The sequence below is a fragment of the Rhopilema esculentum genome, chromosome 4 (assembly GCF_057945365.1).
Source record: "Rhopilema esculentum isolate cy_ngs chromosome 4, ASM5794536v1, whole genome shotgun sequence".
In the NCBI taxonomy this organism is placed as follows: Eukaryota; Metazoa; Cnidaria; class Scyphozoa; order Rhizostomeae; family Rhizostomatidae; genus Rhopilema; species Rhopilema esculentum.
This window is the reverse complement of record NC_142818.1, coordinates 4,975,847-5,001,255: the sequence shown is the minus strand read 5'-3', so window position 1 is coordinate 5,001,255 and position 25,409 is coordinate 4,975,847. Positions and strand designations below refer to the sequence as shown.

At 35.4% G+C, this 25,409-nt stretch overlaps 3 protein-coding genes across 3 annotated transcripts; 2 read left to right on the top strand and 1 right to left on the bottom strand.

The window, feature by feature from the left end:
* The first annotated feature begins 396 nt into the window (after positions 1-396).
* LOC135691171 (NADPH--cytochrome P450 reductase) lies at positions 397-3,963 on the top strand. Its single transcript, XM_065208957.2, has one exon. It carries the CDS (start codon positions 478-480, stop codon positions 2,527-2,529), a length of 2,052 nt encoding a protein of 683 aa, XP_065065029.2. The 5' UTR covers positions 397-477; the 3' UTR covers positions 2,530-3,963.
* LOC135691180 (deubiquitinase OTUD6B) lies at positions 3,256-10,422 on the bottom strand. The gene is made up of 10 exons (XM_065208973.2): positions 10,191-10,422; positions 9,665-9,798; positions 9,105-9,212; positions 8,261-8,398; positions 7,674-7,693; positions 6,977-7,022; positions 5,967-6,075; positions 5,514-5,575; positions 5,020-5,126; positions 3,256-4,459 (listed from the first exon to the last, which is right to left on the bottom strand). Exons 1-10 carry the CDS (start codon positions 10,237-10,239, stop codon positions 4,396-4,398), a joined length of 837 nt encoding a protein of 278 aa, XP_065065045.2. The 5' UTR covers positions 10,240-10,422; the 3' UTR covers positions 3,256-4,395.
* A 1,541-nt stretch (positions 10,423-11,963) lies between these two features.
* Positions 11,964-25,355, top strand: LOC135691178 (guanine nucleotide-binding protein G(o) subunit alpha). The gene is made up of 8 exons (XM_065208971.2): positions 11,964-12,241; positions 16,600-16,642; positions 19,357-19,498; positions 21,405-21,565; positions 22,158-22,286; positions 22,905-23,034; positions 23,942-24,095; positions 24,799-25,355. Exons 1-8 carry the CDS (start codon positions 12,124-12,126, stop codon positions 24,984-24,986), a joined length of 1,065 nt encoding a protein of 354 aa, XP_065065043.1. The 5' UTR covers positions 11,964-12,123; the 3' UTR covers positions 24,987-25,355.
* Positions 25,356-25,409: the final 54 nt, after the last annotated feature.

Sequence of the window (25,409 nt, the reverse complement as noted above, 5' to 3'; positions counted from 1 at the left end):
TGGTCACGTGAGTAATTTCAAGTTTTTCATAGTGAAGTCACCAAGGCTCAAGCTCACGATTTTCTGACAAGACAACTTCTTGGATTCAACAAAAGCCCAATTATTGAATCGGTATGACTTTAAAATCTAGATCCCCCCTCTTCCCACCCCTATGAATTGTCCTATCTTCCTTCGCCACGAAAACCCCAAACAGTAGCCGCAGTTGATAATTTTTAGAAGCGAAAATGATGATAATTTTGTGCTGTGCCAACTTCTGGATATTATAAAGGTTTATTTCGTCCTGACATTAAATAATCGTTGTTGTTTTGTTGGTGTCCCTAAAACATTTTTACAGATTTACAATAGCTACGAAGAAAGCCTCGTTTCGCTGTGGCAATGTCGGCCTGTTTGCATAAAAATTACGCAATCAATCGTGGAAGAACGGGGAGGAGACCTTATGTAACCAATATTTTACTAGTCTGCTAAAGATTCAAAACCATGAACGAAACAGCTTCAAATGAATCAAGTGGTGCCTTGATAGGCCCAGTGGATATAATCCTACTCCTTTCATTTCTATGTGGTGCAATTTATTTCTTTTTCCGAAGAAAGAAAAAAGAAGACGCGACGTCGGAACTGGACTTAGGCCTCAAGCAAGCTGCACAGCCAACTCCGCCAGCTTCTGCGCTTTCAAGTACCTCAAGCTTTGTCACGAAAATGAAGAACTCTGGTAAGTCCATTGCAATTTTTTATGGATCCCAGACTGGCACAGCAGAAGAATTTTCGAACCGACTTGCTAAGGATGCTCAACGTTACAACCTCAAAGCATTGGTTATAGACCCAGAAGAATGTGATGTAGATGATTTACCAAGCATAAGAGATGAACTTAGCAAATCATTGGTTGTTTTTGTCATGGCAACTTATGGAGAAGGGGACCCCACTGACAATGCACAGGAGCTCTTCGAGTGGCTACATGAGGAACAAGATTTGAATGGGCTCAATTTTGCTGTATTTGGACTGGGAAACAAAACATATGAACACTACAATTCAGTTGGACGGTATGTTGACAAACGACTTGCAGAACTTGGAGGGAATAGGGTGTGTGATAGAGGTGAAGGTGATGATGATGCAAACATAGAAGAGGACTTTGTCAATTGGAGAGAGACATTTTGGCCAAAAGTTTGTCAATTTTTTGACATCCACATAAGCAAAAAGAAAATACAAAGGTCACTTTCAGTTGTTGCACAACGAGAGTTTAGGCTTAATATCCTCACAGATGTCCCAGAGGAAAAGATATTCAAGGGGGAGATAGCTCGGATTGGCACATTTGCTAATCAAAGGCCCCCATATGATGCAAAGAACCCATATCTTGCACCTATAAAGGTGAATAGGGAGCTACATCAAAATGCATCAGACAGGTCTTGCATGCATATTGAATTGGAGATTGAGGGTTCAGGTATAAGGTATCATGCTGGAGACCATGTAGGAATATATCCTGTCAATGACCAAGAGCTGGTAAACAAGCTAGGTGAACTACTGGATGTTGAACTTGACACTGTTTTTAAACTGGTAAATGTAGATGAAGATGCCACGAAAAAGAGCCCTTTTCCATGCCCCACAACATACCGCACTGCTCTGCTCCATTATGTTGATATTGCAAATATTGTTAAGACCCACATTTTAGCAGAGCTGGTGCCATTTGCTCGTAATGAAGATGACAGAGATTTCCTTTCCAAAATAGTTGGTGGAGATGAAGAAGGGAAAAGTTTATATAATGAATGGGTAGTCAAGGATCATAGAAATATTGTTTCTATTCTGGAGGATCTTCCATCAGTAAGGCCACCTTTAGACCTTCTTCTGGAACTTCTTCCCAGGTTGCAATGCCGTTATTACTCAATTTCTTCTTCCTCAAAGCTGCACCCTACAAGGATTCATGTAACTGCTGTTGTTGTTGATTGGATGACCAGAATAGAAAGAAGACAAAAAGGTGTAGCTACAACATGGCTCAAAGAAAAGACCCCTTCAGAATCTAGCATCACAAAGGTACCAATATTTGTGAGACATACAACATTTCGTCTCCCAGTTAAGCCTTCTACACCAGCCATTATGATAGGTCCCGGCACTGGTCTTGCCCCATTTAGAGGCTTCATACAGGAAAGATATCTGCAAAAACAGTCTGGAGCACCATTGGGGGAAACAGTGCTGTTTTTTGGTTGCAGAAAGAAGGCAGAAGATTATCTTTATAAAGAAGAGCTTGAATCTTACGAAGCTGATGGAACATTGGCCAAGTTGTTCCTGGCATTTTCTAGAGATCAAGCACATAAAATCTATGTCACACATCATTTGAAAGAGCAAAGGGAGTATATATGGAAGCTTATTGAGAAGGGTGGCCATATATATGTATGTGGAGATGCACGCACTATGGCTAAAGATGTTCATAGTATTTTAGAAGAAACCTGCAAAGAATGTGGAGGTATGACAAATGAAGCTGCAGCAAGTTACATAAAAAACTTGAGCAACAAAAACAGGTATTCTGTAGATGTTTGGAGTTAAAATGTGTTTTAAGCTGGTCCTTTTATACAAACACCCTGTTATCATCAATTTAGATAAGACTGTTTTGCATAAATTCCATTGATATTAGAGACCTCATACTCAGCTGTCAGTTCAGCTAATTCTTCAATGAAGATACAGCTAACCTTTATGAATTTAGGGCAGTTTTAGTAAAGTCTTTACTTAAAACCGATTATGGAGCATTTTAGTGTCAATGCTTTCAGACAAGCTTTTCAAAAATCCTTGTTTGCATAGTTAGGTTTATAATTTGTCATCTTTAGATGCTATTCAAAAAACACCTGCCTGATTGTAACACAAAGATTTTGACTGATGAAATATCTAAAATGGAGTCTTATTTTCTCCTTATAAATTATGATACTTTTTCCTAATTTAGTTCCAATTCACCTGTATTTTCTTGTCTTTTAAGTTTCTTCATTTATTAGACAATACCCATTTCCAAAATATCACAAAAATTCATTTCTTTTCCTCTTTTCTGAGATTTTCCCTGTTTCATTTAGTAATTATTATTTGCAAACACAATATTTCTATGAAATATTTTTTATGAAATAAAAAGATATTACAGCCCTGGAAAGTACTGTTGTTACTAATAGCCGCTCTTGACCCCATAAAAGATAAATTTTTAACTCTCTTGTGCTATTCTTAATGCTGCAGATTTATGTAGAAACTTCTTCATACATTAAAAAAATTGTAGTTATCATATATTTCAAATTTTACTCTTTTTTTTTGGGGGGGGGGGGGGCATATTTCTAGCCTTGATTTTGGAAGCACCCATTTGAAAGGCGAGACAATTGCAAGATGGCATTGTTTTATAATTCCCCTACATTTGTTTGGCTTTCACCAAAAACGAAAAGCCCTTGTTGCTGTTGTCACTAATTGAGATTGTCATGACTTTTAAATCAGGGATAGTATATAGTCTGAGGACCACAAGGAAATGGCTGCATTATGAAGAGTTTCTGTAATTATCACCAAAGCTATCTTGTTGATTAAACATGGTATTGTGTTAATTTTTGGAGTAGGGTTTATATGTGGACAAATGATCCATTTTGGTAGAAATCAGTATCAAAACAAAAAGTCCTATTTGTCTTGAGTACAAACTACCTTAGACTCTTTATCGTTCATCCCTAGTTTGATTCATTATTACTAGTTTCTCAAATGGTTTAAAGATCTTTGTAAGTTCTGCAGCCCTAGATATTAAATTCCTTTACAGGTGTCCCGGTAGTGTTATGAAAATTTATGAAGAGTATTCAATATGAAAAACTTAAGACACAATGCTCTGAATGATATTGATTACCATATTTGTATAAAATCAAAAAACGTTTCTGATAACAGTTTATACCATAAAATTGTTTTTAAATTTTACTTTAAATTTTTTCCGAAAATAAACAACAATACATTTATAATGTTTTGACTCTTCTCTTGGAAGATTTTTAATTTGTGATGTTCTTTGGCTGGGGCAAATTTGAGGGAGAGACTCTAAGTGGGGGAATTCTACCATAAACATTGTCTTAAAGTTGCCGGTTAAAGTTTAAGATACAAATAGCTCGCTTTAAAAGTTTTTTTAAAGTTCTTTTCATTTGTTGATCAATAACCCTTTTGGAAACTAATCAAGATGTAAAAATGAATATGCTGCAGTTGAGGGCAGGGGCTTATTGGTGTTTCTTTAATCATATGAGGGTTGTGGGGCTTATTAACAATTTCTATTTTCTCGATATGGGGATTATTTGAAGGGGAGAAGCAATTTGATTTCGTTTGTTACAGTCTTCAAGGTTTCTAGGATTTAGTTACTTCTTTATGTAACAGAAATAAGACTGATTTAGTATGTGAATGATTTTGTTTATTTTGCGATTTCTACTCTTCAATGGCAACCAAGGAGTTGTAATGCTCACCCAAACCATAAGCATGTTTGTGGTAGCTGTAAATGGAAGAAAGGCATACTATGGTTATATCACAGCGGATTCAGCACTATAGCAAAAACAAGCAGTTCAGACTTAGGTTTGGTATGACTGGCCTTGAAAAAGTGCTTATATTTTGAATAAGACCAATGCAAGGACAAAATAGCATATTACAGGCAGGGGAGGCTTGAAAGATTGGGGGCTCAACAGGCTACTAGCCAAGAGCGCGATGATTCAAGTGCATTTTTGGGTGGGATAAGCCCCCTTGTCCATGCAATCCCTGGACATATGAAAGAAATTTGAAAGGCATTAAGAAAATAAAGAAAATTTTACCAATTATTATAAAGTACCACTCAAAAATTTTAAAACTGCACATAGAGCTTGATTAATTCTTAGGCTGTTTTTGTGGTAAGTTACAGAATAGGAATGTCACTTAAAAGGCTCGTATAGCTGATTAAGGTACTTAAACCGTCATGTTTACATCTTTTCAAATTTAACAGCAATACTTGTTGCCTAAATTTGAAAAGAAGTTAGATTTTCTGAAGAGAGACTATTAAAACTACTTTAAAGCAGGACTTACGAGAGGCGAATGGCTTTCCCTTGACAGTTGTTTCCGATTTTTAAAACTGGTGAATCTGCTTGGAAAATTTCTACTGACAAGCCAAGAATAGTTGAAAGTGCCTGAATCTTTGAAATAAAATGCAATCAATAACAAACTGAAAAGTCTAAGGCAAAGTTCATAAATAGTCTGCTCACATGCTTAATTCGTACTTCAGCCACTAGGATATATCAACAATCTATAGCTGAATTACTTTTAAATGCAAAGTTTTTGCCTTAGAATTATATGGTTTTTGCAACTGTATGTAGATATGTAGTCTGTTAATCTACAGCATGCAAAATACCAGCAATCTATCCAAAAAGGAAAAGTCAAGGTTTTCCAGGAAATAAACTTCTAGGAAACAGTGATTTGAGATGGCAATAACAAATATTTTCATCAAAATTAATATTTTCTTCTCTTCTAAGGAAAACAAGCTACACATTGGTAACATGATTCTTTGTTATTTCGACTCTTACCTCTATTTGCCCACCCCATGCATTTGTATTCTCAACGTCGTTACAATAATTCTCAAAATCATCTGTATAAGGAATAAAGTAGTTTCATTTTTCAATAACTCAAATACTTTGCAAGAACTGTTACAGGAACATAGTGATAACCACTCCAGTTTCAAAATGTCTGCCTTGACGATGCATATGGCCCACCTTAAAAGAGCTGCTGCATTTTTTAGAGCTTACCCTTTGTAAATGTGAAAAATTCTTACTCTCGGTAAATGTGAAATATGTTTATCCTTGGTAGAAGTCAAATATTCTTAACCTCAGTAAAGGTGAAATATGCAATTCCTCAGTAAATGTGAAATATGCATACCTTTGGTACAGGTGAAATATTCTTACCCTAAGTTAAGGTGAAATATGCATATCCTCTGTAAATGTGAATTATACCTACCCTTGGTAAATGTCAAGCATGCTTACCCTGGGTAAATGGCTCCCCTGTTGTCACATTTGTCATGAATGGAATAAAGTGGTCCCTGTCAGCTCTTAGCTTGTTTGCTGCCATTGCGCGTAGACTCTTCCATTCATACTACGTACACAAGATCAATTTATTAAAGTACTTTCCATCAGCATAAGTGAGACCAAAATAAAATTGAAATACTCAACAGATGTTGAACAAGTGACAAATTAGTTTTCTTTGTTGTCATTGACCAGATTTCATTTCACAAAATCCATGTTCCAGCACAACCCACCCAACATCACAGTATTATTTCAAAATATCACACATTCAACTCTATCATTTCAAATTTTCTTAGTTTTACCATAAAGCCACAAAGAGCAAGAACAGGAAAAGAAAGCCGATGTTAGATAATGTTATTTGATTTAAAAAGTAGCGTTCTTCTGGTGAAAAATTCAGCATTCCTAGTTACATTTGACATGTATATTATGGATTGATACTAATCCTTTCTGTGACCAGAAAGCTAATATTTTGAAGACATCCTCTAACACAACGCAGGTGTGGCAGGGCTTCCTACAAAATACTGTGTGGCAGTTGTGCCTAATATGTTTTCAATTACAATAATTTCAGCTTTTAAACGTGGAAACCCCTAATCATCAGTTAGGTTCGGCTGAAAATCCAATTTGTTCATCCATTAGAGTTGTTTGAAGTGACTGTGACAATGACTGTGAATAACATGTATTTCCAAGAGTTAATGCTACATTATTCAAAGTCAAAAGATTGTCTAAGTATGTTTTTCGAAATTTTTCACAGTGCACAGTATTGAGACCTTGTACGACTGTCGTCCTATATCAAGTTATGAGAAAAAATTGACATCATCAACAATCTATGGAACCATGTTTCAGAGACAGATACTAAGTATCTGAAAGCAAACCAATTGGAAACAAAGTATTTGGATAGCCAGTGAATCGAAAAAACAATACAGAGCCATTACTGATGAAATGTCTTGGTAACTTTGTGATTTAATACTTACATTGGCTTCCATTCCCGATAGCTGATCAGCTATTGCATTGTACAAGCTGAAATTAAAACATGTTGGTTGTCATTTAGAGTTTGGGTCCACAAAGTCTATAATCCAAGACAGCTGGGTTGAAAGATTGTGCAACCCCTTCCCTCAGTTCAATTTTGCACCCATCTGGCCTTTTCTTCTAATGAAATTTGCTTAGTATACCCTTCTAATGAAATGTGTATTGAATAGAGGGATTGAGCTAGAGGTTTCACTATACATTGATGTCACCTATCATGTGTTTAGGTATCCGCGATTAAAGATTAAAACAAGCCCTGATGATCTTTTCATTTTTTGCCACAATTATGGATTTTTGGTATTACATTTCATCTAGATTATATTATCATTTGAAAAAAAATTAACAAAAAAAGAACTTCATCCAAGGTCCCTTGGAGATTTTTCTAGAACATAAACTATGGGTACATTTCCACATTGCTGTATGGCATTTTCACAAAACCATGCAGATCCATCAACTATACATAAGAAAAACTTTACCATAAAAGAACTAGCATATACAGATCCAAACAAGAAAACTTTGCTTCACCATATTGCAAGTCACTATAATCAGATGCAAAGAAATTAAGCATACTATCAAAAACGTGCCAAATTGCGAAAAACATCATTAACAAAAGAAATCCTCATAATACTTAGAATATGCTCATACCAGTTTCCATCTGGAGCGATCTGAAAAAGAAACAAATATGAACAGTCCATGTCACAAGGCAACAAAAACCTGAATAAATTTCACATAAAAACTGCATTAAATCCAAGTCTGAGTGTACATAAAATTATTATTGTTAAAGGATTGAAAGTCGATTATGGGACATGGGACATAGTAGTAAACTCTTCTAACACACTTTTGGATAAACAAAACAAAAAGAGAATATGGTTAAACTTCATAAAGTATTTTAAAGGAGTTAACTAACATAGAACAAAGTAGCATACAAATCAAAAATGGAAGAGGCTGTGTTTCTCTTACTAACCTGCCTACAAACCCTTAAAACATGGTGATTTGCCTTCCCACTAAATGCATGGCGTGACCATGGAAACTGGCAAAATACAACGGTGGGACTGCTAAAAGGAGCTGCATTGCATTCTATAAAGGTATTTTTGTATTGTTGGCTGTCACATTTCCCTAAATGTCTACATGTGCATTTAAACATGATTGTTGATAGAGTAAGTGGTATGTTAGAATGATGATGGCTTGGTCCCTGAACCCTTATTACTTCACAAAGAAAGGAAATGTGTCACCTCTTTGATGCGCAATCCATTCTGTGCAACGATTTTCTTTAGTCTGTTTGATTCTACATTTCTGGCACTATTCACGTTTTCTTCTTCTGCTGCTTCTAACCTTTTTTGCCTTTCTTTCTCTTCCTCCTCTTTTCGCTCCTTTAAAAGAATTCACCTGAACACTATATGCAGTGGAAAACATCAAAAACACACAATTGCGAATCGCGAATTTCCGTCAAATAACATTTTAGGTGGGCTTTTGGTGGGTTAAACATATTTGCAAAAACATCCAATGAAAGTTTATCATAAATTTGCAAAACAATAAAATTAATTTTGGCTTTAAAAGATAGTCCATGCAAATTTTGTTCATATCAAGAAAATAATGTTTCTCGTTAATGGAATAAAAAGTTGCATTATCATACAAGACAAAATTTGAAGAAACTAATGGAACATTTGTGGTCCAAGAAAAAAACTTCCTCTAATAAAAACAAATGATTTTGGTTTGTCAGTCCTAATTCAATTCAGAATTTAACCCTAATTGAAAAAAAGGAACCTAGGATCTATAGCTCTCTGGTTTTCCAAGTCACCCAAGCTTTTCTGTATAATTCCATTGATAAATCTGTACTACATAATTAAACATAAATCTTGAATTAATTCATTTCAATTCTCCTCAAAAGGGAAAATCTATTGTAAATACAAAGTTTACCAGGAGCACAATGCCTCACTAGAAAGCTAAATTGTTAACAAATTTAAAAAAGGGGCAGCCAAAAGACTTCTCTTAGTAAAATTAAACATTGTTGCAAACTGCATATATTTTGCTATGTTCCTTGTAATATAAATATTAAACATTAGTGTCATAGCATACACGTCTTTTCTGTGCTTTACTGATACGCTTTGGAGGGGCTTCTTCCCTGCAGATGTTTATCTCACTGAGTGGTTCACATAGGTCATTTGTTTCTTGTTTATTGCCTGCCTAAGCGAAAAAGTTTTTCGAGTAACATAATTTGTAAAACAAGCAAATCAAAGTGACAGGAAATCAAATTTTGAAACATATACCTTATAAAGCAACTGATCAATGTTGTAATGTTTGTCTAAATGGAAAAAATTTCACTTACAGGTACAATTCCTAAACATAGTACTCTGACAGCAGAATTATACCAATAACTGGAAAGCTTGTACATGATTTGTTTTAAGGTAATGAAAATGTAATAAAAAGGCACAGTCAAAATTTTACATGGGTTAAAAAGTAGCAAGACTTGGATACAACCTAATACATTACAACCAAACCAATATGATAAAACCAATTGATTAAACATGATTGATTAAAATTATTGGGTATGCTACAGAAAAAAACATTTGAAAGTCGTTTGCAGTTGCAAAAGACTTGAAATAGTTTCATAGAGAAGGAGTTGCCAATTTTTAAACCTGATTTAAGTCGGAAATTTCTTTTTGATGCTTTTCTTGCAATTCTGCCTCTAATAAAGCAATTTCAGCCATCATTTGTTTTTTTCTTTTCTTGTCTCCTTTTGGCACAGAATGCTTCATATTCTGGGTTTTAGCTAGAGAAAACATTTAAAATGAAATTTTAAGGGTTCAATAAGAAATGATTGCAAGCAACCAAAAAATCTCAGTAGCTATTCTGATGCACAAACACCTCAGTATATATCAGTAGTAAGAAGAGTGATCACCGTAGACTTACTGTTTTCTTTTTACAGTAATTAGCCAAAATGCAAAGAAATGTTTATGCTTGTCAGACTTGTTCACGGGGAGCCCTTGAATCCACGTGGGTTCATTTTGATATTCATCTTAAAAGCAACAATAAACGAGATAAACATGAGCAATAGAATGCAAATGGTGCGTTTACATTATCAAAATGTTTATGGATATGTAACTTGAATACGTATGCAGTGTAAGCACACTAGCGTTAGCCTTTAATTAAGGATTACCTTACCTTGAAGCTCTTTCAATTCTAGTTTTTGCCTTGACTTGAGATCTTCCATTTCTAATGCATTTGATCGACTGCCTCTTTAAATCCTAAAATTCCTAAGAAGCCTTCCTAAAATTTCAGGTCATCCTTTACTTTAAATTAAACGTTCAATTGCTGCTACGTAGAACATAACTTCATTTTGATTGCTTGCTTTCTACAACAATATTTAATTCTAATGGTTAGGCCATGTAGCCTCCATGTGGTTTGAAACCTCGACTTCATCAAACCTATACTCGTTTTTGCGTTTTTTACAATTATTGCTTCATGAAATTCAGTTCAGTTTAGTCCAATTTTTTATATTTTAAATTCCCAATTTATGAATAATAGCTACTAAAACAAGACTACACGAATTACACAACAGTATCATCGAAAATTAAGCATTGAAATTGTTTGTTTATTTGTTTTTTAGCATCTTAATTCAATTCAATTTTCTTTTGGATATTAGGTGAGCAAAAGTATTGCACCACCACCCTACAAAATGGCGGGTAGAAGCAGACCCGTCGGCAGCTAAACTGGATAAGAGGGGGGGGGGGCATGGATAGAAATATAGCTTTTTCTATACCTGCCTTACGAAATTCTGTCTTATATGATCTTCAAACACGACTTTCGCAAATTATTGGGGGCATTGCCCCCCCCTGCCTGGGTAGCAGAAACATGCTACCTACTACGTCGACGAAAAACATGGACAACTTAATATCACATAATCTCTTAACGATACGCATCCAAAAAGTGAGTCAAATGAAGCACACTCGCTAAAGGGCGTGCTTTGTCGATTCCTTCGCCGCATAAATGTTCCACATGTCATTCAGGAAAAAAACACTCAGCTGTTGCTGTAGGCACTCTTTTCTGTACTTAATTTTCGAAAATTTGCGGCTGGATTGTTCTTAATTTGTTCTTAAATTAATAGGGTGTATACAGTGCGATTGCTAGCTTTTTCGCTCTAGGGAGATGTTCAGGCTTCATTTGCCAACAAAGTGTGTGAAACAACTTTCTTTTGCCGACAAGTTTGAATATTTACCGAAAAAAACACGCATACATGGCTAAAAATCCTAGTTTTTGAGATAAATTGTTGTTCAAAATTGTATTTTAAAGGAGCTCAGCCTCAGTTTGTTCTTAATTGGTTCTTAACTTGTACCAGTTTTGTGGCTCTTGTTCCTATAAAATTGTTGTTTGTCCACAGATTTTAACATCATGATCATAACTGGAGAATTCCTGTACAGCTACCGTATTTTGAGCAAAAGCAAGAGAGAGAGACCAAGTCATTGTATCATATGTTGTTTTGTTTGTAATTTAAAAACATAAAAGTGGGTGTGTACTGGTTAGTTGCGAAAAAGATTGACTTTGTTTCTCCATCGACCAGCAAGTGGCAGCTAATTTTTTACCCTGTCGACATTATTAATGCAACAATGATATGATCAAAAATTCAAATCAACTTTTTAATCAAGTACACAATAGTATAGATGACTATGTTTGTAGACAATTTCAAACAATAGTATAGGCTTTTCAGGAGCAGAACTTTAGACACCATTGCATTGCATGCTAAACTGCCCAAAGAATTTATTGCACCGTGCGCAGCCATCTTAGCACAGTGAATGACAGAATTTGTTGCCAACTTTAACGCTAAGATGATTCATTTTCTACTGTGGAGGAGAGGTGTTGACAAGTTGCAGGGATGAGTTCTCGTCAACAACGCTTGCACGCGTGCGCAGGACAGGAGGGCGCTGTGCAATGCCCGCGTGGGCTCAGAATCTGGGGAATGGAATGTGAAGAAAGGGCGTCAAGTGCTTTGTGACAAATATGCAAGCAAGTCGAAGAAACGTTAAAGCTCAAGCCATTTCTCAGTCGATCGTGCAGAAGATGTAGTCATTTCTCTAAACGGAAAAGTCCTTTACTACGAATGGGTTGCGGTCAAAGTGTAGAGGAAAGGGAGGCTATTTCTCGCAGCAAAGCTATAGAGAAAACCTTAAAACAAGATGGCGACAAGGCCCTGAAGGAAGTCAAACTGCTCCTTTTAGGTGTGTATTCTTGCTTTGATTATTTGTATTATTGGCTTGGCACCTTATATCTGCCATGTCACATGATTTAAGCCAGCTTTGCTGGCAGTATTTGGTACAATTGACCAACCTGCTTGTGTTTATAATCCAATGATCGCTCAGTGTCTTCCTGACGATAGCAATCTCATACAATTCTAGTCGTGAAATATGAAATTCTTGTCAGTTTTACTGAAACGTGGTAGAATTTGATGACAATATTAACATCTAAAATTTCTTAGTGAAAATCATCTGTCAAAACCTACATTCATTAGGGCTGTGTGCGACTAAAACTGACTTCGTTCGTTGTTGGTTGTAATGTCGCCTTGTTTTTGGTGGCCTAAGCTGTGGTAAGAGGAGTCCTAGAAACTCAGTTCTGGTTCCAGACAAGGATGAGCTAAGGTGTACACTTGCATGCTTTTCAGACTCAAAAGGCTTTCCCTTGATTAATCATAGGTCAGGTATTTGATTGGCCAAAGACGACCATCGCATCATGCCAACTGGCGACATTATTTTTGTGATGTTTTTAGACTTTGTCAGAAGTAAGAAAGAAGGAAGAGGTCTTTGAGCACCATTCATTGTTATATTCATTAAGCCTCACTAAACAAACAAGCAGATGTGTCTCAATTTTTCTTCATTAAATTTTTTAACTTTATTCAAGTGTGTTTAGTCTGTAAGCTATGGATCTTTTTTGGGGTTGGTATAAGTATATAGAGGGAAATCTACTTTAAGTGGCCAATGTGTTGTTTAGAATAAGTCATTTTGGGTAGTCAATAAATGGCATGCCAGTGCAAGTATATGGTTAAACATCAAGGAATTTGGTTCTGCATGTTGAACATCTCTTCCCAGTTTTTATTATTGTTTCATAAAAAGACTACTATGAGTTTTAACCAAGGGATTGTTACTAAAGATAATTTGTAAACATTCACCTTTAGCTAATGACTGATTATTGCCGTGTGAAGGATATTTGTAGATATATTATATATCCATAAAATTGGTTCCAATGTTTTGATTCCTCGACAAAAATCTACAAAGCTGTAGGCACACACATATTTTCTTCTCATAAGCTCTTTTCACACTTTGCCATTAATAGTAAACCCTCATTTTATCTGTTTGCAATCACTGTGGTTAACAGCCAGAAAAACCTTTAGAAGGTTTGAAATATGTAAAAACAGGAAATGGGCTTGATCTGAAGGCCAATGTCTTAAATTTGCCCACAAAATGTACCACATTTATTGCTGAGCAGCATACTTTTATACAAAAAAACAAGTTTTCTTTTTCAGGGTAAGTCTCATCGGCTTTATATTTGGTGACTGCCTGTTGCATTACTGTAGGAATTTCGAACTTAATAAGAATGAAAGTTTGATTGATAAAAAGTACTCTGCATTTTCACATGATAGCCTCCCAAATACAGGTTTTTATATTTGGCTATATTGTAGAAATCATGGTAAAAGTGCATAGAGCATAATTTTCCCTTGACGGGTTGATGCCATAGTATGACACAAGGAACATTTATTTATGTGAATATATATCAATATATATGTAGACTTTTGTTCTTAACTCCATGTGGAAGCCTTTGGGGTCATAGGCACAGACTTTTAGTTTTTTTCAGGGTTGCTCAACAGTTCAAATGTAAAATATTGTTATGAAAGAGAGGCACATATCATTTGCAAAATGCTGGTGATAAATTCTGACCTGAATGACCTTTACATCGAACGTTGGTTACTCATAAGCGTGAACAACAAATATTGATAATAAGCCAAAATGATAAGAACTGGACAGTAATGGAAGGAAATGCTATAATAAAAAGGGCTGTTGATATTTATTTGGAGAAAAAACATTATAGAGGAGCCTACGAGTAAGAGACTCTGTCTTGAAGCTGCAAAAGAATCTGAAAACATAGATAATGCTGTCAGAGAGGAAGAGGGAGAGAATTTTTCAACCAAGTCCAAATCTAATTTCGATTCATACACTGAAGAAGAAATTTAAAAATTTTGATTGAGGGGTCAAGATTTTAATGAAACCCACGTTTAATTTCGTCATTGTTGACATTATAAGTCATGACATTGAATATTTTTGTTACAAACTAGCAGGTAATCTTGCATTAAGAAAATCAGAAGTAGGACAGTTGTGGGTAGATAATACCCTAATTCTCCCACAGGCCCTGAAGGACTTCGTTTAACAAATAATGTTGAACAGGCAGTCGCCCTCGTAAGCTGATCTACATAGGCAGTTTGTTGCCCTTGCGAAAATTTCTTCACAAATAGCCTGAAAATATGCTGAATTTTTTTGTAATCGGAAAATTTTTCTGCATCAAAAAGCTGCTTGGGGGAGCTAAGTCCTCTTAGGTAATTCCCAAGAGGTGCCAAGCCTTTGAGCTCCTGCATAGCCAGCACCTATATTAGGGATCCTATGTATAATCAAAACAGAATGGTCCAGTGCCATGACAGATGTTTTTTATAAACATGAATAGACTGAAACCAAAGAAAGTTTGCTTTACTTTTTTTTATTATGTAATGGTGGGCCATGGAAAAGGTAAGGGGGACATTGGTTCTCCCTCTACAAAGAAATCTAGCAAACATAAATGCATTTCTGCTATAACTGGTATTTCAATAAAGATCTTCTCCTAACCATATTTTCTAAAACAGAAAAAAGTATCATGCAGGAACCATATCATTTTCTGATAGTCAGAAAACTTTAACTCCAAGATACTGTTAGTTTTTAGTTGAAGTGGCCGTATAAATCTTTTTATTTCCCTGCCCATTCATTGAAATAGTACCAATGTTATATTTTTTAGGGCCTAGCAGATGAAATGTTGTAATATTTAAAAATAGATTGATGAAAAACAGACCTCTTAAAAACATGACAAGAGTCTGAACCATATTGGCTTTAATTTGCAAATCATAAAACACTGGGTTTGTATTCATTATGAAGCCACAATTGGTGATTCACTATAAGTGTAGGCAGGGGCGGATAAAGAATTAAAGGTGACGGTTGCACATTAACACTACCCAGCAGGCATTCTAGGAGGAACCTCCACCCCCCCCCCCCCCCGCAACCAGAGCAACAAGGTTTAATTCCAAAAAGGCAAAAACCCTAATGTTCACAATGTTTATTATTTCAACCACTATAAATGAAAGGAATAATTTAACCCTTTTTATCAAGAAAGTCATCTTGATTTTTGGTCTAGAATATTATTTTCATGTCTTGTAAGCGTTTCCTTTATAACTGCAATTGGTCACCCTAAGCAAGACTGGTTCACTTTGATTGATGAAACGCCTTAATGGATTCCCTTATCTGTAGTATCAGAAGTTGCCTTGCCAAGGAGGTTTGCAGGCCTTGTAGTAGTTTTGAGGGTTGCGACAGCACTGGGGCCCTGAGACTTTCACATGGCTCAGTTGAACATTTTTCCCTTTAAAAAGGTTTTCCAAATTTTCCAGCAAATCCAACACGCAGTTGAAACAAAATATCTTGAGATTCAGAAGTGTACACTTCCTGCGCACCTCTTCCATATAGATAAAGAAAATTGAGATTCTTCTCCTTCACAACTTTCAACCTCATCCACTTTCTTCCCATTCCAGCAGTTGTTGGGCACATTAATCTAGCATAGTGTTTACAGACTTTTCGTGCCACACAAATATGTGTAAACTTTAATTTTGATTGGTGAGATTTCGTAAAATATTTGCATAACAAAGAGCCCTGCATATTTGTGTGGCACTGGCGACATGCTTAAAAATCATACTGTTTACGGTCTAGGATGGTCTTTGAATTTCTTCTATATTGAATTAAATTGTAGCATTGTATGTGAGATTCACCAAGTTTGGTCCTGTTTTTATTAAAGAGAGGTAAATGTATTATTTGTAAGGAGGGAAATAAAAGATTGTGGTGAACATGATTGCCTTATTTCAATGACTGAAGACTAAAACTAAATTTTGCAAATCTGACGGTCTTCCATGCGACCTGTGCGCCACCCTGAATCCGCCCCTGAGTGTAGCAAGGATACACAACTTCTATGTTCATTTAAAGACAGTGCTTGTTGACAATTAGATGATAGAATTATTTGAGGCTATTTGAAGGCTAAATTTATGAAAAGAGGGAGGTGAATGGAGCAGAGTTTGGATAAAAGTGTTTTGTTTACGTTTTTATAGCTTAGCATTAATTGTTTTGTAAAGTGAAAAGGCAACAAAAATTGACAAATGTTCAGACAGTCAATGAAAACCATTAGTTTGACAATTAATATGTTGTTTTGCTCATTTCTCTAGGTAGAGTAACAACATTGCTTTTCTTAACCTTTTTGTATCCAAGTCAGAAGTTATACCTTCAAATATCTTTTTTTGTGTTAGGGGCTGGTGAATCTGGAAAAAGCACCATTGTGAAGCAAATGAAGTAAGTATTTTGAATAATTAGCCATGACTTCCTGTTTGTCCATTTGATGTAATTTTCTGTAGTCCATAAAAGGAGTAAATTTGCAGATTGTTGGATGCACTTTCTCTTTTGGATATGGCAGTGGATTCAAACCCAGGTTTAACATACAGGCTATGATGTAGAGAACAGGCAGTTCTAAGTTGCAACTCCAATTTTCACACTTTTTCTCATGATATCAGGTCACATTAGCAGCATGGCATAGTTTCATTTTCGTCCAATAAGATGCTTTGTTTACCATTTACAAACTTCTCAACAGCACCCCTAGATTTGGAGGAAAAGCACTACTGGAGTTTGAGGCTGCCTTGAAAATATACTTGGGATAAAATCAACCAAAATGAAAAATTTGCAATGTTCATAAAATTTACTAAAAAATTATCATTGCTCAGGCTTTCGTGGGAAAAATATAGCAGGCGTGCTAACCACCGCACGCCTGAAAACATCCAGGCGTGTGATGGCGTGTGACATTTTTTCACAAAACATTCTGGCAATTATGATAGATCTACGGAGAAATTGTCATCACGAAAATGATGACAGCAATAATTTGATGAAATTTACTTCGCTGAATTCTCACCATGACTACTTACATTTTAGCAACTGAGCAATTTTCTGAACAAGTATAAACTGAGCTTATTTAATATATCAAAAAAAAGAGGCAGAATTCAAGGGGCCAGATATCACTTGTCATGCCGGAAAATTAATTATACTTGTAACCAGGTCAGGTTTCATAATATCGGGATTCCACTGTAGATTAGTCCTATGGTTATTTCAAAATTTTTTATTTAATCTGCAATCCTGATAAGGTGTTAAGCCAAGGAAGTGTAATTGTACCAAGGAAGGATAAATATACACTGAGAGGACAAAAGTATGGAAACAATATTCAATAATGGCGGCTCACAGTGGCCAAGGGCCTAAGACAATAAATCTTCGAAACAATGAGATGAGTGAATACACTGACACAGTAATTACAAAGACACGTCGGAATAGCAGTAGGTAGCAAGCAGTGGCTGCAATGGCAACAAGTTTGTAAGAGGCACCGAGTTAAGAGGCAAAGTATCGTTTTTAGGGCACAGCAATTGATGGTTTTGTGAAATGTGTGTTGAGCTGCTAGTACGGGAGATTGGTGAGCTCTGATTGGCAAAAAGAAAATTGTAAACAAAGCATCCAATTGGTTGAAAACGAAATTCTGCCTTGCTCACATTAGCCATATCAGGTTTGACATATATAATTGATTTTAGTGTTTAGTTTGGTTTATCCAGTATCTGCAAAAAACAAGCATCATCAGGGAGGTTAGAACAGCCTGACTCTAATCATGTCTCACTGCCATTTCCCTTTCTAACAGGATTATACATTGTAAATGCCATCATTTGCAATATGTTTCAGATTTTGAAGATAAACATTTGAACTTAAAACAAATTTTGCAAAGTAGATAATAGTTTGTATGTGACTGCTTACCTGCAGCTTACCTGTTGTAATTGGGTGTACTTTTCTCACCTAAATTATTCAACTTCCTTTCTGTTTCCTTCCATCATTACACACAATCAAAATTAAAAATTTGATTCACATATGTTTGACATAATTAAAGAAATTTTTCTAGTGAAGCAGAAATGTTAGTTTTTTTATATACAAGAGAGTTATCAGTGTTATCAGTATCTTTTGACAAGTATATAATTATAATTTTGATTGCTGTTAACCTAAGTATGTTGCTCTGTGTGTACAGTAGTTGTTTTACACCCAACTACTGCAATCTTTTGCTACGGAGAGTTTTTTCAACTTAACTTTTCAGTTCCCATCAGCTTTTATCAATTTTTCTGTACCTTTTAGTTCTAAAACGTATTTAATGACTTGGATTAGACCTGATTTTAATTTATCACATGTAAAGTGAGTATCCATTATTAATCATTCGTGTGAAAATGATCAGGTTTTATTGCATTTTTCAGTGTTTTCGTTCTCATGCTTTTGTCAACAATGTACTGTTTTTCCTTAGCGTCAGAATTGTAGTAAGATGAGTTGCATTTAGAACTCTTTAGCTGCATTAGATCTATACTTTCGTTTTTCTTTCAAGTTGTTATTCTATCATTTGTCACTGATTTTTCTACAGCTGCTTGTCAATTTTTGTTCTTGTTTTGCCTAAGAGCTGTTAATGGCAAGCCATACTTGTCCACAAGAAGTGCTCTAAACATGGTCAGAAAGCAAGGAAAATGCTAAAAATCCTCACAATATTCTTAGATGTCAATATATAATTGTTAAAATTGGCTGCAAAGATTGTAGGAAATAATTATAGAATGTTTATCTTGTGTCAGAATGGTAAGCTTTTTCACTTACATAGCCAAAAATGACAGAAGAATTGGATAGCAATCTTCCTTCAATATTCATGTTAAGAAAATACGAAATTAAGATATTAAGAAAAAAAAGAAAATCCCACTGAAGTCCTTTTCCCATTCAAATTAGGGAATTAACTCACAGCTGATTTCAGCTTGTAAAATGAGTGTTCTACAGGAGGGATTTTCTGAGTTGGGCCATTGAACCCCTTTGAATCATTCATATTCATGCTTGATGGTTTAGGTTGCAGAGTCTCTTTTTATGAGATTTCTTTGCATCCCTCTTGGCAAAAATAAAGTCACAAACAGGTAAAGCTGGCATTTTGTTTTTTCTAATGTCTGTTATTGTTCTCATAGAATTATTCATGACAATGGGTTCACAGAGGAAGATTATCGAAGATATAGACCAGTCATCTTCAGTAATGCCATCATGTCTCTTATTGCCATTCTCCGTGCCATGGAAAAACTACATGTACCTTTTGGAGAGGAACGGCGAATTGTGAGTATTTATCTGGCCATTATGAGTATTTATCTATAGCTTGCACTATATACCTAACATGACAATGACTGTATTGAGGTTGCCCTGCTCATGGCCGGTGCCAAACAAATAAGCACCCTTGATTTTTTTAGAGAAAATAATGCCTTTTGGGCATGATGAATTTTCAAAAATAGGTTTGACCGTATTGAATGATGTCCTTTCTCTCAAAAATAATTTGTTTGATTTAAAGGAATCATTAGAGAAATTTGCAAAGCAGTTAAACAGGATGATAGCAAGGAAAAGTGTAAACATAGCAGTATTCTCAAATTTTCAAAAGACTTTTTCGGTCCCCTTCCCATCTGTTAAGCTGCAGAATGCAAAGATTTGGAGCCACCGCCAAGAACTTATAGCAGTTTTGCAGGCAATAAAATCTTAAAAGAAAATTTTGGCCAACTTCAAAAGAGGATTTTTTTTAGCCAAGGACACATTTTCAACTCAGCAATTTTTATTTTTCAATCTTAGGTGTTTGTTTACCTTACAAAAATTTTGCATTAATAACTACTTGCACACTCAAATTCAAATTGGTTGTTTTCATAAGGCAAGATTTGATGAATCTAAATACCAGATTGTTTCAAACTTTTATTTTTCTTTTAATTTTTAAGAAAATAAATATTATTTTATTGTTTTACTTGAAAATGTTTTTCAAATGCCACCCCTTTGAATTTGATGATAATTGTTTGTAAAACGTTAAATTTTATCTTGTAAGTTATTTTTAAAAATGTCTTTAATTGACAAATTTGAATTGTTCAATTATTTCTCATGTATGTTGGGCCAATAATGGCATGCCCTATTGCTTTTAGCTGCGTTATATTTTATACAAAGTTAAAAGGTGTGAGTGACGTGTAATGTCTTAACGTACACAGTTTATTGTTTAACACTCCGAGAGAGTGACTAAAATTTAACTTTTTTGCACGAAATTGCTTTTTCGGGAAGCATTTTCTGAACAATTCTTTAGCACAATATCCCATTGTTGTGAACTGGAATCGACCGAAATTAGATCTTTTAAATCGACACTTAAAAGGGCAGGTGACTATGTTTGTCATCTAAAAGCATTAAAAACAACTAGACGTTGACCGAATCTTCTCTAAAGCAGTTTATTTTGACAAACATGTTACTTCAAAGTTTTGTTCTCAACTGCTACGGTTATTCCAGCAAGGAATCCTTGAAAAACTTTCTCCATTATTTCTCGACACATTTATTATGTTGCCATGATAAAAATATAGATTCCCTTTGATTGAATCTTAAGAACAACGCTCCTCCTAATGATCGAAAAACATGCTAACTTGAAAATATGGTATGGATATGTTTTTGTTTTGCCAAATGTTGCCACGACTGACCAGGTGTCTAAATACTACTTTTGAAAGACGTGTTTTTCAAAAGTCCGTTTAAACATCGTGCATATCGAAAGCTGTTTGATAAAACCTACCTTTGCATATTAAAATCAATTGGCAGAAATTTCAAGCTGTATTTTGAAACAACATTACTGATAGTTATTCCTTCTAGATAAGCATGTAACAGGACTTTTCTTACCGCCATATTTTCGTTGCGGAAAGCAGACGATACTTTTCTCTATGTTAAAGCCAAGGCACTATATCCTGATGCATTTTGCTTGTCATTTAAATTTCTCTTTGGTTGGACTACAAAATAGAGTTATTGTTACGTATCCAATCGGCAACGTAAGGCTAATTCTCAATGTAAACACTAAAGTTAATATTTTAAGATGCTACGTTCCCCTTTTTCCCTTGCCCATTTTCTGATCTTACTTATTTAAAAGAGAGTTTTAACTGTGATAAATGTAGTGTTAAGTAATTTTAACCATTTTTAGTTGCGAGGCCTCACCTCAAAGAAGTTTCGACTTGTCTTTCAGAGCGATGCAAGGCTAGTTTTCGAAACAGCTATGCGAGGAGAAGATACCTTGCAATTCTCAGCAGAATTATTAGAGAGCATGAAACGACTTTGGGTTGACCGAGGCGTTCGTGATTGCTTTCAGCGGTCCAGAGAGTATCAGCTAAACGATTCCGCAAAATAGTAAGTACACCCATTCGAACTAAAGTCATGACGCTTTACACAGAAGTAAAGGGAGGACGAGAATATTGATTATTAGTGGGAAGTTGCACTTTTTTCGAATATATAAAACTTATTCGCTCAAGAATATCATCAGCGCTGATTCAATTTTTATTGGTATGGTGGACGGTCAAGATATCCCCTGTCTGTAGGTTTCTCGCGACTCATTATCACTGGAAACAAAACCCCTAATCCCTTTAAAGCTTTGTCAAGCATCTTCAAAGAGGATTTAGTTGAAAAAAGCTTGGCAGGCACAGCGGTTATAATATTTAGTAATTTTCTCACCCCCTCCTCCCACATTTTAAATATATTTTTGTTATATAGATCTATTTTGCATATCTTGTTGGTTAGATATATTGGGAATATTCTTTGATTTATCTGACGGCGGTATAAATCCTTTTGACATAGGGATTGGCTATGTGCCCAAGAGATGTTTCCTAACGGTGTGTCTTATTTTGGAAATATAAGTCAGTTAATCAATTCACTTGTGCACTATGCTTAACTCTTCTCCTATCGATTCCCTTTTCAATCTATTAGCAAATGTTTTTTCTTCTAGTTACTTGGATTGTTTGGAAAGGCTTGGCTCTCCTTCCTATCGACCTACCGAACAAGATATATTAAGAACTCGTGTTAAGACAATCGGCATAGTTGAAATACAGTTTACATTTCGGAAACTGCATTTTAGGTAAGTTTCAGAATCTGCTCTTTAGGTAAGTTTCAGAATCTGCTCTATAGGTAAGTTTCAGATTATACTTATTGCTACGGTTTCTTGCCAAAATATCATGACAATAAAACAAATCACGCTAAATTTTTGTTCTTCGTGTTCCCTGACTGGAAAGTGGTCTACATGACTATTCACAAAACCGCGTCATCAAAAAATTAGGCCATGGTAGAGAAATCAGCCTTGATTTTGATATTGCCTTCGCCTAGGGATGAATACAAAAAATGCTTTGCTGCAATGGGGCAAATAGATCCATGAGAATCTCATGCACTTGCGTTGGAAGTCCTATCGTTTTATCTGAAAATCCCTCGAAATCCTTTTGTTTTTCATTTTGTGGAAGTCTCGTACGCCTTGCTCTGCGGTGATTTCGTCGTTTGCAGTTTTAATAGGTAGACATTTCATTTCACTTGGCAAGCTTGAATATAGTGTATTTAAATTGTTTATAATTTCCCAATGAATATGTATGTTTAAATTGTTTATAATTTCCCAATATTGGTAATTGCTTTGCAAGTATTGTTCTTTAAAACTCTCCAGGAATGTCAATTCAATCATTTTCTGAGGTTATTTCTTTGCTCATACCAGATTGCTCGATGTTGGTGGGCAAAGGACCGAAAGGCGGAAGTGGATACACTGCTTCCAGGACGTAACGGCTATTATTTTCTGTGCTGCTCTTAGTTGTTATGATCTAAAATTAGCTGAAGATGAAACAACAGTAAGTCCAATTCCATTAGTTTCTCAAGTATTCTCTTTTGTTTTTAAATGATATTTTAGCTGCTATTGGCTGATGTAATTGTACAGCAGATGTTTTGCTGTGTTGTTTTGTTGCGAACAAATAATTTTTTAAAAGCAAATGAAATTCATGACAGTTGTGTCTTTTGCGATGTGATACTTTTCTGTGTTAAAGCCAAGGCACTACATCCCGAAACATTTCGCTGGTCATTTAAATGTTCCATTGGTTGGACTACAAAACAGAGTTATTGTTACGTATCCAATCGGCAACATAAGGCTAATTCTCAATGTTAAAACTACACGGTTGACTGACGGGACATAGTGCCTTAAATATCGCTAACACAGTTAGCAGGTGTTATTTTTCTGCACGCTGTTGTTTGCTGTGGTAATGAGTTGTTGTGTGTTTTGTGCTGTCATGACTAGGGTATCCCGTTGCCAACTCAGGAACTAGACGAATTTAGAATCACTAAGAAAACTGCTATTCGAGTCGAAGTATCTTAAAAGTTCAAATAACTTTATATTGTAAAAGTCAAATGCAACGCAAAAAGATTTGCCTGACCTATCAGCTTTGCCAATAAATTTTAATAAATATCTTCTTGGTAATCAGTTCAGTGTCTTTCCGTAAACGAGCTTCTGCAAGGTTGTGACAAAAGCCCCTGTCAATTCGATTTTGTTTTGATACTAAAATAACAGTTAGAGTCTATAGATTTTAAATATATACCTTTGGTGATTTAAAGTGAAATTATGATTCAAGTTGGTAAGCATTGAATTGACTAAACTCTTAGAAGGCTATTTGTCGTTTTTTTTAAAAAAAAATTTCTGAAGTATTTTCAAATTGACGTATCGTAAAGTTTTTCAAAAGTATAACACGTCTTTTTTTTGCCCACTAGAATCGAATGGTTGAAAGCTTGAAGCTGTTCGACTCGATTGTCAACAACGAATGGTTCACAGATACATCAGTGATACTTTTCTTGAATAAAAAGGACCTTTTCGAGGAGAAAATACCCTTTTCGCCTATCACAATTTGTTTTCCTGATTATACAGGTAAGATTTTTGGATTTATTTTTTAACCACATGATAAATGAATGCGACGTTTATCATCGACAGGGCCTGACACCTTTTTCAAGTTGGTATTGGGACCAACAATGCAGTAACGTGTTGAGAAAAAGTTAAGCGAAGAGCATTTCAAATTTTTAGTTATTAAAATTCTGATTCAGATTGGAATCCAGATTCAGCAACAAAATGCAGCTGCATCGTCCTGAGATGTAATTGACAGGATTTTGCATCAGTTGTCAGCTGTTTTTAGCGCTCTATTCGTAGACTTTTGGGATTTATCTCTATTGTTTTAGATTTTGTATGTTTACGTTCATTTTTTCTTAATTTGCTGTTTGAGTTATTGATGAAAAGCTTGAACCAATAGCGACATTTTACGCCAGTTTTGATCTTCTAATCCACTGCTTGTTTTTCTGAACCTGCCAGAAAAGTAATCAGCTTTCTTCAAGTAAATTTAAATCAGTTGGGAAGAATCTTTTTCTCGTATTGAAAGGTTCTTAACCTCCTTTATCACAATGAACTCCCATCTTTTATTCGTTTTGGTGTAACTGCCTAGTTCCCATACCTTTGTTTACCGCTTCGTGCTTGTGAAAGCCAGCTTAGCTTTGTAGGGATGTTGTTAGAAAAGTGTAAAATCTTCCGATAAAGCTAGCCTGCCATTCCACTTTTAATGAATGCGTTTTTTATTTTGCAGGACCTATGATGTTTGACCCTGCAAGTTCATTTGTTAAGCAGAAATTCTTAGAAAAAAATAGGAACGAAAATAAGGAAGTTTACGTACATTTGACCTGTGCTACTGACACTCAAAACATAGATTTTGTTTTCAAAGCGGTTACAAATACAATTATACAAGCGAACTTAAAAAAGTCTGGCCTAACGTGATTTTACCTTTGAGAAGAATTCATCCGTCCGATACTGGAAGATGGAGCGACTCGCCGTACGGTAAAAATGCCACTCGAAACCTGATTGATTTGAATCACAAAGAAACCCTAATGGGTTAACCACCCAACCAGCGAATTGTTAACGACTCACGTGGGTGACTTTGAGGCGCAATGTTTCCATTTGAAACGTCCTACTGGGAGAAGAAATCATGCTGGCTTCGCCTCACTGAAAATGATTTATCTCAAATATTCTTTATACTGTGTTCCAAGTGGAATTTCCAAATTGAATGTAAATACGTGGATGCAACAAGACAACAATTTTAGGCAGATTTGAACATCTTCTCGATTTCGATAGCGTATTAATTTTGAATTTGTTTATACCTGATTCGACATCTATTAACATAGGTTTGTGGTTTGGGTGCTT